The sequence below is a fragment of the Brachionichthys hirsutus genome, unplaced genomic scaffold (genome assembly GCF_040956055.1).
Source record: "Brachionichthys hirsutus isolate HB-005 unplaced genomic scaffold, CSIRO-AGI_Bhir_v1 contig_300, whole genome shotgun sequence".
Classification (NCBI taxonomy): Eukaryota; Metazoa; Chordata; class Actinopteri; order Lophiiformes; family Brachionichthyidae; genus Brachionichthys; species Brachionichthys hirsutus.
The window spans coordinates 76,117-94,295 of record NW_027180543.1 but is presented as its reverse complement, the minus strand read 5'-3'; the positions used below and the strand labels follow the sequence as shown (position 1 = coordinate 94,295).

Here is an 18,179-nt window from a genome sequence, read left to right as displayed (position 1 = left end):
AATAACGGAACTCCGGGCTGTTGCATGCATGGCAGCTTTTGAATCTTCAGCAACATGAGCTGCAAAGAAATCCAGACCCTGAATTTTGCGCTTGTACTCCTCCAGCTTGGGTTTGCACTCTGCTGCTTTAGCCTTCATCTCAAGGAACTGGTACTGCAAATCTTTCTCATAAACGTCCTCTGCCTTCAATTCGTTCTCCCAAAATTTGATCTGCTCCATCTCCTCCTCAGTCGCTCTCTGCTGAGCCTCCTGCTCGGCGTCCCTGGCCCTCTGTTTTTCCTCGTGCTCAGATATCTGATTGTCTAGTTGAGCCATCTTGACCTGCAAGTCCTGCAAACAACTCAGCTGACGCGTTACCGTTTCTCTTGCACTCCTTTTTTCCTCCTCAGTTGTTGCACAGCTTGAAGTGGGCAGACCGTGACATTTAGCCTCCTGACCTTTCTTGGCATGTTTGCTTACTTTCGCCCTGGTCTGACTCCCCATACAGCAAGATGTTTGGTGATCCAAGTCTGAGTTTAAACTTCTCTCACCTCTGACTTTGCTTTTACTACTTTGGCTCGAATCAGCAGTGAGAGAGAAATCCCAAGAAAAGCGATTCTTTCCATCAGTCCTCTTATTGCTTTCCTTTCCAGTGGCGGTACTGTAGACCTTGCCTTTCCCCAGACTCTCCAGCCATTCCCAAGCCTCCTCCATGAGCGTTAGAGACTTTCGCTTAGGCCTTTTCAAGTCCTCGCTTTGCTGCTCGGCTTCTTGTCTTAAAGAGGACAACGGTGGCATGCTCCGCCGATGCAAAGTCAGTGAGCAGCTGCCTCGCCGCACCCTGCCACCTGCGTCTTTCCTTCTCAGCGGCGGGCAGGGTTGGTATCTGCCTACCTTCGTCCTGCTCATTTCCTCCCAGGCTGTTGGTCCATTGTGTAGGAGTGTGAGCGTGACCTCCCTGGACCGCTCTCCGTACTTCTTGAGAGTCTCCAGAAGGCGTTCATTGGGTGTCATCCATCGCTCAAAGTCTTTGAATGTCTCCCTTAATGTGTAGCGTCCGGGTTGCCCTAAGGAGAAAGATGAGGGTGGCTATAAACGCGGTCGCTGTATCAGAACATTAATCATGCATCCCACAGACATACCCAGTGCTTGGGCCAGAGCGACAACCACTTCCTGGCATGTTGTTTCCTCGGTTACTCCACAAACCACACGAGGGATCCCATCCACATTCACCTTCACCTCCATTCTACCCAAGCAGTGATTTCAAAGGAGCATGCGACTTCCCTCAGTCACGCACTGATGACTTCACTCATCTGTTTGGGAGGGTTGTATAGGCGCTATCTGAACAACATCAAAATTCACATGGGGAAAGATTAAAGATGTGTTCAGCGACTGTGACCCTCATAACACTGGAAAAACCAACATAATGCTTGAAAATAAAAATCCATGCCATAATATCAGGACCTACCTGGGTGTCGTGTCAGCAGTACGGAATGCAGATCTGCTCTGGGTGAATGTTCTCATGGTTGGGAGGAACATTGGAACGATTAAGGTCAATTAAAATTCCTGGAGGACTCTGGTACCCACCCGACTGATAACGTTTCCTTTTCGCCTGCCACATGACAAAATAAAAAAAAGGTTTTCTGTTGGAACTATGCAATGCAAAAAAAATAGAAATGAGGAATTGTAGCAGTTTCATGAATAAAGTGGTGAGAAATACAATCCTAATTTCAAAAGAGATGGAGATGCTCTGTAAAACAATCCGTTCATTACATTAAAATTAACCATAAAGACGACATAAGATGTGCCTCGACCACCTCAGTGATTTTTTTTATTTTTTACTTATATATGTGTTTATTATGAATTTTATAAAACATGTCAGAGATGTTGGCAAAACCAACAAAAATCAGAAACTCAAATATGCTTGGCTCACTCAAGTAAAGAGATTCAATGGCTACGGGTGAAAGGATCAGGATTTACTCTGGAGAGAGCGCCTGTCAAAGGATCATCCAGTCACAAGCATCGATGGGAAGAGAGAAGAGCTGTACTCAGATAGTCCAACACTTTAAGAATAACATTCATGCCTTGCTCAAGGGCACCTCGGCAATACTCTGAGAGTAGTAGCACATCAAGAAAAAATTCCACTGTGAAAACGTCTCTTTTAGAAACATGAGGGTGTGTTACATATAAAACCCAGATGTAACAATATTTATCTTGAATTGTACCTTGTATGGCCCCGCGATGTGCTGGCGACGCATTCGGGGTGTACCCCGCTTCTCGCCATGCGCAAACTGGGATGGGCTCCAGCAACTCCCGTGACCGGAAAAGAGGAAGAAGGAAGATGGATGGATATAATCCTGCGTTCCACTGTGAAGGGAATTCATATTTTTTTTTATTTACATTAAACATCAAGTCACAACTCTTGTTCTTTAAGTTTTACAAAATATGTTGCGTCTGGAATCAATGCTCAGAATGTGCATCCCCCCCCCCCCCCCCAACTGTCTTTTCATCTGGGTCTTAATCTTTCTAACAGGAAGGGCGATTACAGACCAAAACATGTAAACATGGCACCCGTGTGCACCAGTTATCCGTAATGATCGAGCACAGGCTCATTCCTCACGGGGCCGACACGCCCCTCAGTGAACCTGACACCAGTAATACGCAAAACCAAAGATAACATTTTTATATCGCACTGACTTGATCTGTTTCTTTATAGGAAATATGTGAATATAGGTGCAACTTATTTACAGCTTTGGTGTTCATGAGTTTCATGTTTAGGAAAGGGGAAACCTTCCACAGTCAGACAAACCCCAGACCAGAAGGCAGCCAGAGGAGCACCTGTTGACAGATGATGAAGTAACAGGAGTAAACTCGGACTCCCTGCCCCCTCTTGACCTCTTAAGTCCAGAGTTCAGTTTCTGCGACCGGCCCAACCAACTGCCCATCTCTGACCTTATCTCTTTATCTCGTTGCACCAAAAGAGGAAGGGTGACATTTAGGGTCATCCTAGGATGAACGTAGGAGACGCACGGTTATGGAACTAGAATGTCCCTCATGAATAATGGATGATTCACTCATTGGCTATTGATCATATAGTTAATATTGTGTTACAGACTATATGCCCGCTATGCGTTTGTTGTTATTGGTTTGTAGTCATGTTATAGGTTTCCATACACGTAGCACTTTGGTTCATTCAATTAATCAATAATATTATTGATTGCTCCACATGAGGGCAAGTGAATGGACAATGAGTGCATTGGCTCTCTCCACTGCCCTCAGCCCCAGGTGGATCCTCATGATGATTTCCCCAGCTTTTGAAGCACATTTTTATGAATAGTTCCACATGGGATCAATCCAGGCAAGAAGAGACGTCAGATCAGAATTGACCTTGAGATGCAGGCGGTGCAGATCCGCGCCAGGACAGCAGTTACAAGGCTGAGAGAAAGAAATCTGAAATAAGACGACTGAAGAGTGACAAAGCAAAACAGAAGACGTGGAAAACAGAATGACGAAGCTGACGGAATGCTTGGCAAGACGGTGATGATGATTAAAAGCAATTAGAAGCAAACCTTCAAATAATCTTCACGGATTTGGGTTCAACATCTATCCGTCCATCCAACTTCCACCGCTTATCCGGGGCCGGGTCGCGGAGGGAACAGTCTCAGCAGGGATTTCCAGACTTCCCTGTCCCCAGTCACCTCCTCCAGCTCTTCCGGGTGGATCCCGAGACATTCCCAGGACAGCTGAGAGACATAGTCTCTCCAGCGTGTCCTAGGTCTTCTCCGAGGCCTCCTCCCGGCTGGCCGTGCCCGGAGCCCCCCCCCCCCCACCATGCAGGGGGCATCCGAAATAGATGCCCCAGCCACGTCAGCTGACTCCTCTCCATGTGGAGGCTAAACTCTGAGCTCCTCACCCTGTCTGTGCGCCCAGCCACCCCGTGGAGGAAACTCATTTCTACCGCTTGTATCCAGGTTCTAGTCCTTTCGGTCCTGACCCAAAGCTCGTGACCAGAGGTGAGAGTAGGAACGTAGATTGACCGGTAAATCGAGGGCTTTGTCTTTTGGCTCAGCTCCTGCCTCACTGCAGCCGCTGCAAGTGTTCGTTCATTCATTCGTTCTCTGAGCAGCACACACTCCCATCTAAACAGCCTCCGATGTGCATGGTACCCTGGGCAGGTATTGGTGCGTTACATAATATGCACATACCGTATACCCAGCTCTTCTTCCGTCATGCCGTGCCTGTCAGTGAGCGTTGTGTACTTGCACAGACAACTTAAAATAGATTCGTACGCATATGACTTCCCTGTTTACTTCTAGGCGTGTCCCATGAAGGCACTTGCAGGTTCTGGTTGCACTTGAAGCTGGGGGGGGGGGGGGGGGGGCTTAATATTGCACAGACCTAGTTCAGAGGCTCCACACTGCACTGCCACAGGGGTCCAGAACCTGACCACCCGCTACCATCCCTCAGGGAACGTTTCACTGGAAGATTGTCACCATGCCTAAAGTCTTAGTACCAGGTGAGTGTGGGCAGAATGCTTGCTGGCTTGAACGTGCACCCTCACCTATAGAAAGGAATCGTCTAACATTTTGACACCGACACCTTAAAATAAAGATGAAATGAAAGGTCTCAACAATAAAAGCAAAAAAGAAATTGAATTTCTGTGGGGAAAAAAAGAAAACATACTTGATATTGCTGCCAAAATTCCTCCCTCTTGTCTGCTTTTTGAGATACATGAAAAGGAATGGAAGCAAAGAAAAACCCAAACTTTCACACCCCCTGCATTCAGTGTGAAACATCAACAGCTGCTGAAGGAATATAATCCTTTACGTTTGACAGTGCAGATACCGGCAGCTTTAATGAAGAATAAAACGTCCATCTCTATTCTAACACCGCTTTAAAAAGAAAACACCTGTTTTCCTAAACTCCACTTTGTGATTTGTTTGAACTACTAAATACTACTTTAATCAGCAGATCCCGAATTGTCTCAACGCTCCAGAGAGACGTGGCAGTAGACCATTGCTTTGGTTTGAAGCTGCTCTATCATTACTACTATTTTAAATGCTCTCGTCATGGTCGCTAATTATAGCCTGGCCTCCTCCGGGCAACGGGGGCGACTGGCAGAGAAGGAAGTTGCACAATGAAGATAAATAGCATATTGATAAATAGGTTGAATTGATTGAGCAGTGCTGGAGAAGATTACCGGTATGTGTGTTTGAACTTTTAATATTCTGATCACAAGCCTGCCAGAGGAAGCTGTGGGGGAGCTGTGCCTTATATTAAAGGGCCAGTTTACCTAAATCAGGAAAACGAACACCTGAGGGATTTAGTCACTCTGGGAGATTAGCACGAGGTTTCCTGTACAATGGAAGCGGAACTGAATTGAATTTATGCTTCAGTATACCAACCACACTTATTCGTTTTGAGCCTGGACCGCTTCACCCTGCAGCGAGACCTTGCCCTTACTCAGCAGAGGACGTGTGGAGCTGAGACGCTGGCGTCTCGAGGACGGTGTGAATCACAATTTCTCGTCGGATGTGAAGTCACACCATGAAAAACGAGTACATTTGAATGCAGTTCTTTGCAGTGCATTTTTGTGAGATGCTTGACAAACAGAGCGTCTTTAAACTGAAAGTGAAAGTGGTAGGTTTTCCTAATGGGACATTTTTTTTGGGGGGGGAGGATTGGGTACCATCTTATGGCTCATTTTCCAGATAGAAAGCATTCTTCCAGTTGTTGTATCCAAATACTATATCTCAATCACCACAACAGTCATGTGTCATCCTTCATCCACACTCAGCATGTGAGCAGTATCTCATTTCATTTCTGATATCCATTCTATTGTATGTATTTCTAATCAATGTTCTATACTGCTTTAACGGGTTAATGATTAACTGTCCTGTATTCCTCACTGTGGCGGTTATATGATGCATTTTGACATATTAAAGCGCAGTAAAGGTTTGCATCTCTCCTTCCTGTTTCTAATTCATACTTTTCTAACATTCTCTCTTCTCGGTTTTGCCCTGGGTGGTGCTACTTTCTATGATCAGGTCAAGAGAGTAAGTATAGCGTGCGAGAGGTAGAACCAAAACGTCAGCAACATGTGCTAAATTAGAATTGTTACCTTAGAGCTGAACACTTTGGTGGAAAGTGCATGTAGCAAACGCAGTCTTTCCTAGAGCTGCTTGTTGCCAGCGTGTTCATTATGAACCAACCTCCAGTGCCCTTTTTGGTACGTGGCTCCAGTCATCTCGGACCTCAATCCTCTTTTCTTGTAATCTTTTAAATATATACACATTCGTCTATAAAGCATCTTATATATATGTGCCCAAGTAGAGTCGTCTGCACATATTAAGCTATTATAAATTCCCAAATATACAAATAATACAAAAAAAGATAACGACGATATGGAAACTTGGGTCTAGAGTTAAATGATTTGCTATAAGCTCATGCATCCATCTGAGTCGAGCCGACTGTCTGTCACTGCTTCATCACTCTAGTTCCTCTGTATGCATGGACCTTTGTGTTTGCAGCCCAGAGCGGAGGTCAGTGTTGCAGACATGTAGAGACTAAGTCAATCTTTGGTCATGTATGCAACGCATGCGCTGGAGTCTGTACACGTCAGGTTCGGTAAGCTATGTGCCCTTTCTATGTCATAGATGTCGGCTGCCATGTGCACCAGCCGTTCATTGTGAATTTTCATCGTCCGTGCAGCTTGTATTAGAAAGCGTTCTGTTTGTGCCTGGCCTCGCAGACATCGTCCTAAAGCAGCGTGTGACGTGACGGGAGCGTTTTGCAATTCTCGTAATAGCAGGAACATGCCTTCGCTGTGCCCGACAGAGACCGATGACAAGATGCGAGCCTTTGCGGAGGAGGTCTTTGCATCTGAGACTAAAAGCGAGCACATGCGCGATGAAATCTCCATGTTTGACGTGGCTGAAGACTGCCCCATCGTCCACAGTGAGATGGCCCAGCATCTGCACACCGAGGACAATGTGGAGAAGCGGTAAGACGGAAAGTCAAGCATCAGAATTTCACCTCATTTACAATACCACAGTACAAGAAGAATTTCAAGGTTTTATATAATAGATTTTTGATACTATTTTAATGACTCCCTGGCTGAACAGAGCAAATTTAGAGTATTCTGCCGGTATTCATGTTTGGTGACATTCGGCTGGCCTTCAGAACAAACACAAACATTTGACAGTGGATGAATCCACCTATTAAAACTCACTTGTCCTCATCCACAGCAAGAGGCATCAGCGAAGCTGCAAATTAGCTGTGCCTGTCACCGCTGCAACGGTTGCCCCGGTAGTGTCAGTGGATGTGGACACACCCAACTACCTGGAAGTGCCAGACTTCCAGAGAGTGGCCATCATCGGAGACTACGCCTCCGGGGTACAGTTCAGTATTTGAATATGTGCCTAAAATGTGTGTGTGTAACCTTACAAGAGATGAGACGTAAATTGACTTCAAGGAAATAGGCTTATTAGCATTCTTGCCAAAAGCTAAGGGCTTGTCATTCTTGTAACCAAGTTCCAACCAATGGAAAGGAAGCAGTAGCACTACATTAGCTTAGCTTAGTATTAATATATTTTTAAATCTCTTTCAGGTATTAGGAACTCCACTACCGACTTGATGTGAACACCGAACATTTGAAATATCTTTGGAACATTAAACAATTACTATCCCCCAGACCTTTTCATTTGAAATTTGTAGAATAAAATATTTCATGCCCCAAATAAATAATATTAAGTATAATGGCGATATGCTATAAAAAATATTTTAGACAACCTGTATATTTCAAAAGGTTTTCTCAAATATCTTGAGCACAAGAAGAAACACTTTTTCCTTGGGCTAATGATTATTCCTTGGTCTCTGGGAAGCTTCCAGACAACGTTTCTTATGTCACACTTGGCTGATACAGGAGGGGCTGACTCTCCCCTTTACTGACACGAGTCCATGAATCAGCGGCCTTCCACCATCCCATGAATGGAGTTGATCCGAGAGCAGCGGGGGCGCTTGGGTTTCATGACTGTGTGTTTGACATTTACAGAGAAAGAAACACTTTGCCGACTGGCATTTCTCTGAGCTTACTCAAAGAGTCTCGTTTTTAACGATGAATTTCCGTTGTGTTTAATTACATGAATGAAACTGTACATTTTAAAATGAGATTTTTAAGCATTTAAAATCCCAACTCTTGAAGCCCAGCCTCCGAGGATTTGTCCTGCTTCACAAACAGCCCTCTGTGTCCTTCTCTCCGCCAAGGAGGTTATGTTTTTGCAATTGCCAGCGTTTAAATCTGTTTGTCTGCCTGTCTGTTAGCAACATAACTCAAAGTTATGTTGCTAACAGACAGGATCTTGATGTCATTTTCAGGAAATGTTGGGAATGTTACCAGGAATAGATGATTGTATTTTGCCGATGATCCAGAAGAGATGTTGGATTCAGGATCACTTTGAAATTTTTGTTAACGTTGCAGTAAATGGAGCTTCATAATTTGTTCCCCAGTATCTCGGTTGATTATTGTTATGTTTGTGGAATTTAACACAATCGTGTACCGTAGGCTGGGGATCACGATTTTATATTATTATTATTATCATCACCGCTCAAACTTTGGATCAAAGCCATCACGCATGTTGGATTTTCAAAACAATACCTTCAAATTAAAAGTAGTTAAAGGTAATATTACTGTTACATTTATTGAAGGGGTACTTTTGCAAATGCCAGTAACATGTGTCACGCCTCCTGTAACCGTTTATCAGGTGACTATGGATGACTTTGAGCTGTCCTGTAAGGGGCTGTACCGGGCCTTGACCATCAGGGAGAAGTACATGAGGCTGGCCTTCCAGCGCTTCCCGCGGACGGCCTCCCAGTACCTGTGCGACATTGAGGGAGAGACCTTCAAACCCGAGGATCAGGTGCAGCCAGGTCAGGAAAAAAAAGATGGCAGAGTTAAGGCTCAAGAGGATTTCTGCATTATTACATGTCGTACCTTTCCGTCAGTCTTCACGCCGCCGCCAAAGCCTGGGGAGGATCCCTTTGATGCCAAGAGCTTGCCAAAGGATCTGGGCTACGTTGCTCGTATGAAGGATGGTGTCATCTATGTGTACAACAACGCTGCAGCTGCCGACAAACATCAGCCCAAGGACTTGCCCTGCCCCGACTACGACACTTTCATCGATGACATGAACTTCCTCATCGCGCTCATTGCACAGGGCCCAACGTGAGTCCTTTGGAACGCTAGAAAGCTTCACAATATAGAATAACGGGATGCTTCAAAGCAACAATCCATCTATGATTTACATATTATATGGCTATAAGTTAAAACACTCGTCACCAGTGTTCTGTGGCAGGTGGATGTGCATCGCCTCAAACGCTAAGTGTGTCTCATATTGTGCAGAAAGACTTACACTCACCGCCGCCTGAAGTTCCTCATGTCCAAGTTTAACGTGCACGAGATGCTGAATGAGATGGAGGAGATGAAGGAGCTGAAGATGAACCCCCACAGAGACTTTTACAACTGCAGGAAGGTAGCCACGAACTGCATTGATCCCAAACGTATATTTCTGCTCTCTAGAATGAAATACGGTAGGTGCCAGTCCCACAAGGACCGGATTTTAGATGAGGAAAATGAACAATAAAATGAAATCTACACACTTTTATTCCATTGAATGAGCTGCAAATGTTACGGTGAGTACTCCAAATGATAGAAATTGAGGTCATGTATATTTAAATGATTGTTTGTACACATAAAAACAGAAACTTAAGAGTATAAACTATTGAAAAATGGCAATATTTTCCACTCACAAAGAGCAAAAAAGACTCAACGGGACTTGTTTGATTGACGATGTTTCACCTCTCATCCAAGAGGCTTCTTCAGTTCTGAGAGTCGAAGTCAAAGTCGAGAGACTTCTTTTCTGCTCCACCAGTCTCTCAGAACTGAAGAAGCCTCTTGGATGAAGGTGAAACGTCTTCGATCAAACTTGAACAAGTCCAGTTGACTCTTCTTTTTTTGCTCTTCGTGATTTACCACGACCTGGATGACTGAGAACCTCCACAGACAAATATTTTCCATTATACTCAAACAGTTTAAAACATATTCAAGGATCATGTCAAATATAATCATCACTAACAGCAGCTCCTCTGCAAATTCAGACATTCCCTTTCCCTCCTTGCCGTCATGCATCTTGCGCGTGCCTTTAGTTCCCTCTTGTGACACTGCAGAGTTATCACAACAACACACGAGCAAAACCGAGGCGATCCACTCTCAACATTTCTCTGTGGCTCCAGGTGGACACGCACATCCACGCTGCCGCCTGCATGAACCAGAAGCACCTGCTGCGCTTCATCAAGCGGTCTTACCGCGTGGACGCTGATCGTGTGGTCCACAATCTGAAGGGCAGAGAGGTCACTCTGAAGGAGCTGTTCGAGTCACTTCACCTGCATCCTTATGACCTCACTGTGGACTCCCTGGATGTGCACGCTGTACGTAGTACTACTACTCATTATTATTATTATTATTATTATTATTCAGTGAGTATTATTAGGTTGAGATTGATTTTTCAATGTTGACAATTAAATAACAATAAAAAAAGTGGCTACATGAAAGTTTTTTATTATTATAATCTATTAACCATTGTAGAGTGTATTTGCAGACAATATAATAAATACACAACAGGTAGGGCGAAGACATGAAAAGAAAAATCTTTTGATGTTTGATTTTCTTATTCTATTCTGTCCTTGAATGAAGACGTAAGACCCCCCCCCCCCCCCCATGTCTTTTTCAACGGCTGCTGTCATTAAATCATTGCCTTGTTGCCACAGCAACGCCTGCCTTCAAATGATCGTTTTTGTTGTCTCTGTGAAGGGAAGACAGACCTTTCAGCGTTTCGATAAATTCAATGCCAAGTACAATCCAGTGGGAGCCAGTGAGCTGCGCGACCTGTACATGAAGACGGAGAACTGCATCAATGGAGAGTATTTTGCCACAATCATCAAGGTCTGTTTAAAGAGAATAGAAAAAAACACATCAACGCAGTAGAGTAGATATACTGTTTCCTGTTGTCTAGTGTGCAACCCTATTGATGATCGAGTATATCATATGATCTAAACATTATGCTTTGTGTGAACCAGGAAGTAGCCAGTGACCTGGAGGATGCTCGGTACCAGTATGCTGAACCTCGTCTGTCCATCTATGGTTGCAAACCCGACGAGTGGGCCAAGCTCGCCGGCTGGTTTGTCAAGCACAAAGTCCTCTCCCCGAACTTCAAATGGATGATTCAAGTGCCCAGGATCTAGTATGTTTTCAATCTCACAGCCTGACCCGGCTGCGATATACAGACGGAGAACGGTTCATCCCATTTATAGTGGATGAGTCCAATTCATTCACGATTAAACCAACTTGTTCTCTCTCAGTGACATCTTCAGAGGCAGGGACTTTGTGCCCCACTTCGGCAAGATGTTGGAGAACGTCTTCCTCCCCGTGTTCCAGGCAACCATTGAGCCACAGTCCAACCCTGATCTCAGCATCTTCCTCCAGCATGTGAGCGCTCACATCATCAGCTCAGACACAACAAGGCACCGGCTCCTTGGTCTTGGTTTAAGGATGGATTTATTGACCATGAATTAGGGAATGTAGAAACGTGATTGCATCCCAGTTGATCTCATAACTGTACTCTGGTATAAGCAGTATTTCTTTCCTTACATACAGCTTCATTAGTCACAGCTTCATTAGTCTAAAAGTGTCCCACTCCAGGACGACCTGCAGAGACGCCTGTCCCCAGCGTGGCTAACCATTTATCTCCCGGAGTGTAGGTGACGGGCTTTGACAGCGTGGACGACGAGTCCAAGCACAGCGGTCACATGTTCTCCACCAAGAGCCCCAAGCCGGAGGAGTGGGACATTGTCAAGAACCCGTCCTACACCTACTACATCTACTACATGTATGCCAACATTGCTGTACTCAACCAGCTCCGCAGGTCAGTCGTCTTTTTTCCGATGCTAAATGTTGTTCTCCCTACAGGATTCTTGACATTATGTGTTCTTATAATAGTATATATATATATAGTAATATCTGAACACATGCCATTGCATTTCCTCTTCTCTATGCATTCCTGATTTTGGCTCTCCAGACAGAGGGGCATGAACACCTTCATGTTCAGGCCACACTGTGGGGAGGCCGGAGCCATCACCCATCTGCTGGCGGCCTTCATGACCGCTGACAACATCTCTCACGGCCTCAACCTTAAGAAGGTCAGTCCTGCCCTCACGGGGGGGTTAATGGCAGCTTGGACGCAGCAGCTCCACGCTGTAGCATTCGTTTACACTCAATCAAGCAACAAACGCCATTTTCCAATGTGTCCTGGTTCTGTGTAGGTGTACTAGTACAAGTAGTACAGGTAGTACCAAAAGATTTGCTTCTCTATTATGTAAATATTAAAGTCAATGAACAAATACATTTTTTTTTCTTGCTATAGTCTCTTATCTAAACGATATTCTGTCTGGATATTTAGTATTCTTAATCTGATTCAGGGATGAAAGGGCTTCATTTTCAAAGCGATAAAGTCCTTTTGAGGACTAATGTTTGAAAGCTGGATCTAAGACAAATTCAGGGCTGGCTCATAACTGTATTGATTGCTATTTGGCAATGATCTTTCCTTTATCTTGGGTGTACAAAACATTTTTTTTTTAAATTTGGACTGCTGCACTATAAATGGTTTAATGACAATATTTTAATTTGCTTTTTTTTTTTTTTTAATGAGGTATGATTTTCTACTCTTAACCTGATTGATTATAAAAGCACACACACAAACACGTACACACACAAAAAAAACGTAACCAAAAAATACCAGTCTCTAAATTATGTCAAAGATCCTCTCCATTTATCCTCCGCCATCAGACGCCTGTGCTGCAGTACCTGTACTTCTTGGCGCAGCTCCCCATCGCCATGTCCCCCCTCAGCAACAACAGCCTGTTCCTGGAATACGCCAAGAACCCCCTGCTGGAGTTCCACAAGAAAGGCCTGGTGGTGTCTCTGTCCACCGACGACCCCATGCAGTTCCACTACACCAAGGTCTGAGTGCACACAGGGGGGGGGGGGTACCGCAGGTGTCTGCAGAATTTACATGTGCAAACTGTTACCTCTGCAGAATGGCTCTATAAGCACTTCAGCTGGTGGTTGTTGCTGCGTCCCCAAAACAAAACGAAACCGCGGCCTTTGTGTCCACAGGAGCCGCTGATGGAAGAGTATGCTATTGCAGCCCAGGTCTTTAAGCTCAGCACCTGCGATATGTGTGAGATCTCCAAGAACAGTGTGCTGCAGAGCGCCCTGTCTGATGAGGTAACAATTCAGGTGTAGCGCTCCACATGTGGCGGTACTTTTTTTTGATGTTTTTATGGTGACCATATAGTATTTGTAGTTTTACGCCTATTATGGAAAAGCTACATTTCAAATCCTGTGTAACAAGTACAGCTTCAATCCTGCTGCATTCCAGGAGAAGATCCACTTTTTGGGTAAGGACTACCTGAAGGAGGGTCCGGAGGGAAATGACATCCGCAAGACCAACGTGGCCCAGATCCGCATGGCATACCGCTTTGAGACCTTGTGCTACGAGCTCAACCTCATCAAGGAAGGCTTGAAGTCGGAGTAAACGCTCTCGGACAAAAATCAAAACCCATCTCTCTTGTGATGTGGAAAAACATTTTTCCACAGTAAGTTAATAATAAGGAGTCTTCAAGAAACACCTTCTGATACATCTATGTCCCCCTCCTTTGGATGAAAAAACATTTTGCCTTCACTTTTTGGTGCAGCATGTGTCGTCCGTGGAGAAACATCGTGTGTAAGAATGAAAGGAAATAAAACAGGCAACAAAAAAAGTGTCCTGGTGGTTACCCCCCATGAAGCATTTCAGAATTTAATCGGTGTAGCATTGCCACATAAATCAGATTTACTTGGCAGGTTTCACCATCGCCTACACATTAACTCATAAATTTAACCCTGAAACTTCAAGATAATAATATATTATAATAATTATTATTGTTGGTTTTTCTTTTCTATTACACTTTACACTCAAAATGCTGCTGTCTCTTTTAGAAATCCTTTTATTTAGCTGCATCAGCAGAATGAAGTGGGGAAGTATTGAGCATCAGTCATCAAACTGAAATGACATTATTCATTGGAGGTGTTGCATAATGTTTTGTTTTTTTCCGCGATCACTTCCATTTCCAGTAACGATAGTGTGTGACATTACTGCCTAAAACTAGATTTGTTATTGATTGACTTCATGTTTCAGCCAGTTGCATGGATTCCATTCAGAAGTCATGGGATTGAAATTTAAAGAACAACACAGAGTTTTTATGGCCTGTGTGGTTTTGCTCGAATGACTAAGTAAATACAGAACATGCTGCGATTCTTCTCCAACATATGGATCCTTTAAGTGAGCTGCACACTTAAAACATCTCATCCAGGTGCGTGCGTGGTGTCCCGCAGGTGCAGCCCGTAAAACAGAACTGATATTTCCCAGCACGCCCTGAAGACAACAGCATTCATCCATCGATGACAGCTGCAGGAGTTGATGTGATGACGTCTTCGGGAGGATTTCGACCAAACTTTCTCACAGTCACGGTGTCAAGCTCCCCAGAAGCGCCCAGAGGAAAAGAGGAAGTGTAACAAAACAAAGCGGCTGTAACCCACAGACGCTCCAGCCATGCCTCTCTCAGCAGGCAGGAATGGAAATAGTGTTTTATATGAGCTTTACAGTCTCTGGTCCGGAAACATTTCATGATATCAGATGTCAGGATAATATCTCTGCTTCATAAAATGGCTAAAGGCAGTGTGACAATGAGATCAGCGACAATGAAAGCACCCCAATGCATTTTATGTAATATATAAATTATATATTGTTTATTAATAAATGTATATATATATATATAGGTCAACAGAATAATAATAATGCAGTTGGGTATTACTGCTTTAGTGGTTATTTCTTTTACATACATTTTTAACATACAATTCATTCATTCATGTGTGCACTGTGGTCAGGAGAGAGTCCTGGAACTCCTCATCTGCAAAATACAGTCTATAACCTCATTTGTCCTGTGTCCTTCTCACGTCTCCAACGGTTGGACACGTTGTCCAGGTTGACGTCCTCGCCTGCCTGCAGCTTTGACTTTGTACGCATCGGCTGGTCCAAACACTTCAAGACTATTTCTGGATGCTATTTTAATTCAGTTCATTAAACTAAGTTCTCTTTCACATTCTGCTCTGGATGCTTGAGATGCAGCACAAACAGCTGAGATGTTTGAGCTCCTAGATTTTAGTGCTGCAGCACCACATCTGAGAAGGTGCTGATTGACCCATGTTTAAGTTCTAGCCTCATTATGGACTTGAATAATGACCTCCAGAATGTGGGTGCTGCAGAATCACACTTCTCTGCTGCTCCATACTCAGAGGTGACGTCAGAGCTCAGTGCCTCGACGTCACAAACAGACAACTCCTCCTTCATCCTCTGGAAAACATCTGCCCCCAGTCTCGCCGTTTCTTCTTCTGTTTGGCGTGCTGAGATGACGCTCCAACTGTGGCGGCGGACGTCGCTTAGCTGCGTAAAAACGCACGTCACTCTCATTGTTAGCCGGTCACCGGTCACTCACCGGCTCACGTTGAAAAGTAGCGCAGGATTAATTTTTACATGTTTCTTTTATTCGCAATTCAGGTTGGATTTTGTTTTTGTGCGCAGCGGAGATTTTCCCGCATCAGCAGTGCGTAATTGCGCACGCGCATCTTAGAGGGAGCTGTTGATGCCAACCCAAAGCAGGGTCCCAGGAGGATATTCATATGTAAAATATACTGAACCAGGATGACGTAGCTCCATAACGCAGCAACAAAAAGTCGCGTGATTTAAAAATCCGTTGCAAGTGAATGCTGTAAAATAAATATTCTCATCGGGGGACTGTCTTATTTTGAAAGATGCAAGCGGAAGTCATGCGAACATGGCTGACTTGACGCACGGGGCGAGGAGAGTTCTGCTTTACTGTCCTTCTCCTTCGTGGAGTTCGCGCGGACGCGTTTTATTCCTCTCAGAAGTTACGTTTCCCGTTATTTACCACTAAAGGTAAACCGCGTGGACGCGTGCGCGCCGCCGCTCCGTGGGGAACCCACGCGCTTCTGTTTGACTTCATCACATCGGAAGGAAAATGAGGAAACAAGTCGAGCATTGTCCTTCCACGGGGTAAGTCATGAGATGCGCGTTGCGCGGATCTGCTCGTGGGACATTTCGCTCTGCTGTTGACGCACAACTTTTCATCCAGTGTGGATGAGGAGATGTCGACCCACCCTATTGACAACAAAGACGTGCGCGCGTCCGTCCACGCACAGATTATCTAATCTAAGAGCCTGTCATCTGCCTTTTCTGTTTCCAGTGGATTCTGATCTGGGCCCCTGTCATGTTTGGTTCTGACCCCGGACACTGATTCCCTCTGATGTGACTTCTGATCCCTTTGATCTGTAAAACAGAAGCCATGTGGATTTTGTCCCCATGTCCCCATGTCCCCCGCTCACGTCAGTGTCTTACTCAGTGCCGGGACACGTTTCTGTGAAGTCTCGTTCTGTGTCTTCTCCCCCCAGCCTGAGAGCAGCTCCCCGCCCGGCATCCGTCCGCCTGCTGGCACCGCAGAGGTGCTTTATTACTTCTGCATAATAAACCGGCACGCCAAATGAGAACTCGTGCTCACCTGCACGCTCAGAAGGGGTCAGGGTGCAGATCTGATCGGAGATATTGATCACACGCGGCCGGTGGAGGTGTAATTACATCCAGCTGGAATGTTAATACAGACGTATCAGCGTTGGACAGTAATTGTCCAACGCTGCGTCCGGCTTCATGTAAACCCCCGATTATCTGCAGGTTTGTCTCTAATAGCCGGATCAATGGAGTCAATAACAGGAAATGCGGCTGCCGTGGGCAGATCCCCTGCAGACGCGCTCCGTGTCGGGCACAACGGTTCCGTTCATGAGGGACTGAGATGCAAATCGCAGAGAAACGGCTCAAACCGATGGTTTACTTTCCCGCGTCTCATCTTGATGTTTGTATTTGTTGGCAGTCGCGAGGAACCGTTGAGGAATATGGAAGAACGTGCCGGTTGGCCAGGAACGAGCACCTCGGGCCCGACGCCGTCGGGTCCTTCGTCTCGCCGTGCCCCTGTTATGCTGCCGTTTGGCAAGCCCACATTTTTCCTTATTGTAGTCCCAACCGTCGCCGTTGATGGTGAACTGCGGTGGTGCAATAGCTCACCTGCGACGTGTTGTGTCACGCCGTGCTTCTCTGGGAGGGCGTCTCCTGGTGGTTTTCGAGGGTGCAATTAGGTTTATTTTAACTGCCGTTTGAAGACGGGGTGCTTCAGCTCCGCCGGCCTCCGCTCCCTTCCTCCTGCCTGTGAGTTTCACTGTTATTTTGCACTATTTAGTAGAAATGTTCTACTTGTTATGACTGTTGTTTTATTGATTTTGTGGTTTTATGTTGTTGATGTCAAAGGGACTGGATGGAAATTAGCCATCGGCTATAATCTTACACATTTACGTGTGAAACGTTCATCAATATGTATTGTCCCTGTTTTAAATAAACTCAAACTCAAAGGTGAGCGTGCCTGACATCGGCTCATCCCGGCTCACGCTGCGACTTTGTCTCTTGATGGTGCAGCACCTCGCAGTCGTGTGTCGTGGGGACGGGAACGTCGTACAGTCCTGTGGGCAAATGTTACTGGGACCAGTTCGTAGCTGTATTGAGTTTCAAAGACAGAGTTTGGGTCGAGTCGCGGCTTAAATATGATCCCCAGTTAAAGTCCGCCATTGCAGCGAGGTGCAGATATTTGTACTCAGTCTGGCTGATCCTCCTTCCTGCGGCTCAGGAAACACAACTCCTTCCTTTGTAACGCGCCGCGCACGCACAAATGATGCATGCGGCTCCGTTTACGAGCGGCATTGTCACTGCGTGGTCTGGCAGTGATTGAGCTGCATTCCAGAACACATTTGATTTGGGTCAAACCAAAACAAAGACATTGCGTCGCACGACTGACTGACTGTCTCTTGTTCACTTTATAATTTATCCCCCCCCCCCCCCCACGTCTCTGCAGGAATGCATCGCGTAGACGTGCGATGATCGTGGGGCTGTGCGGTGGAATTTTACCACGTCTCCCCTTTCACCACGTCC

The 18,179-nt window shown here is 45.3% G+C and overlaps 2 protein-coding genes across 2 annotated transcripts; one reads left to right on the top strand and one right to left on the bottom strand.

The window, feature by feature from the left end:
• Positions 1-24: 24 nt before the first annotated feature.
• Positions 25-1,224, bottom strand: LOC137915884 (ras association domain-containing protein 8-like; the record flags this gene model as incomplete). Its single annotated transcript, XM_068759004.1, has 2 exons — positions 1,122-1,224; positions 25-1,046 (listed from the first exon to the last, which is right to left on the bottom strand). Coding segments are annotated over exons 1-2 (1,125 nt in total), but the record flags the coding sequence as incomplete, so codon positions are not given.
• A 3,234-nt stretch (positions 1,225-4,458) lies between these two features.
• On the top strand, positions 4,459-13,880 carry LOC137915887 (AMP deaminase 1-like). The gene is made up of 16 exons (XM_068759006.1): positions 4,459-4,495; positions 6,027-6,035; positions 6,817-6,982; positions 7,227-7,374; positions 8,742-8,907; positions 8,983-9,202; positions 9,380-9,509; positions 10,270-10,464; positions 10,847-10,978; positions 11,113-11,276; positions 11,395-11,521; positions 11,794-11,957; positions 12,111-12,231; positions 12,878-13,051; positions 13,208-13,318; positions 13,473-13,880. Exons 1-16 carry the CDS (start codon positions 4,474-4,476, stop codon positions 13,626-13,628), a joined length of 2,205 nt encoding a protein of 734 aa, XP_068615107.1. The 5' UTR covers positions 4,459-4,473; the 3' UTR covers positions 13,629-13,880.
• The last annotated feature ends 4,299 nt before the right edge of the window (positions 13,881-18,179 follow it).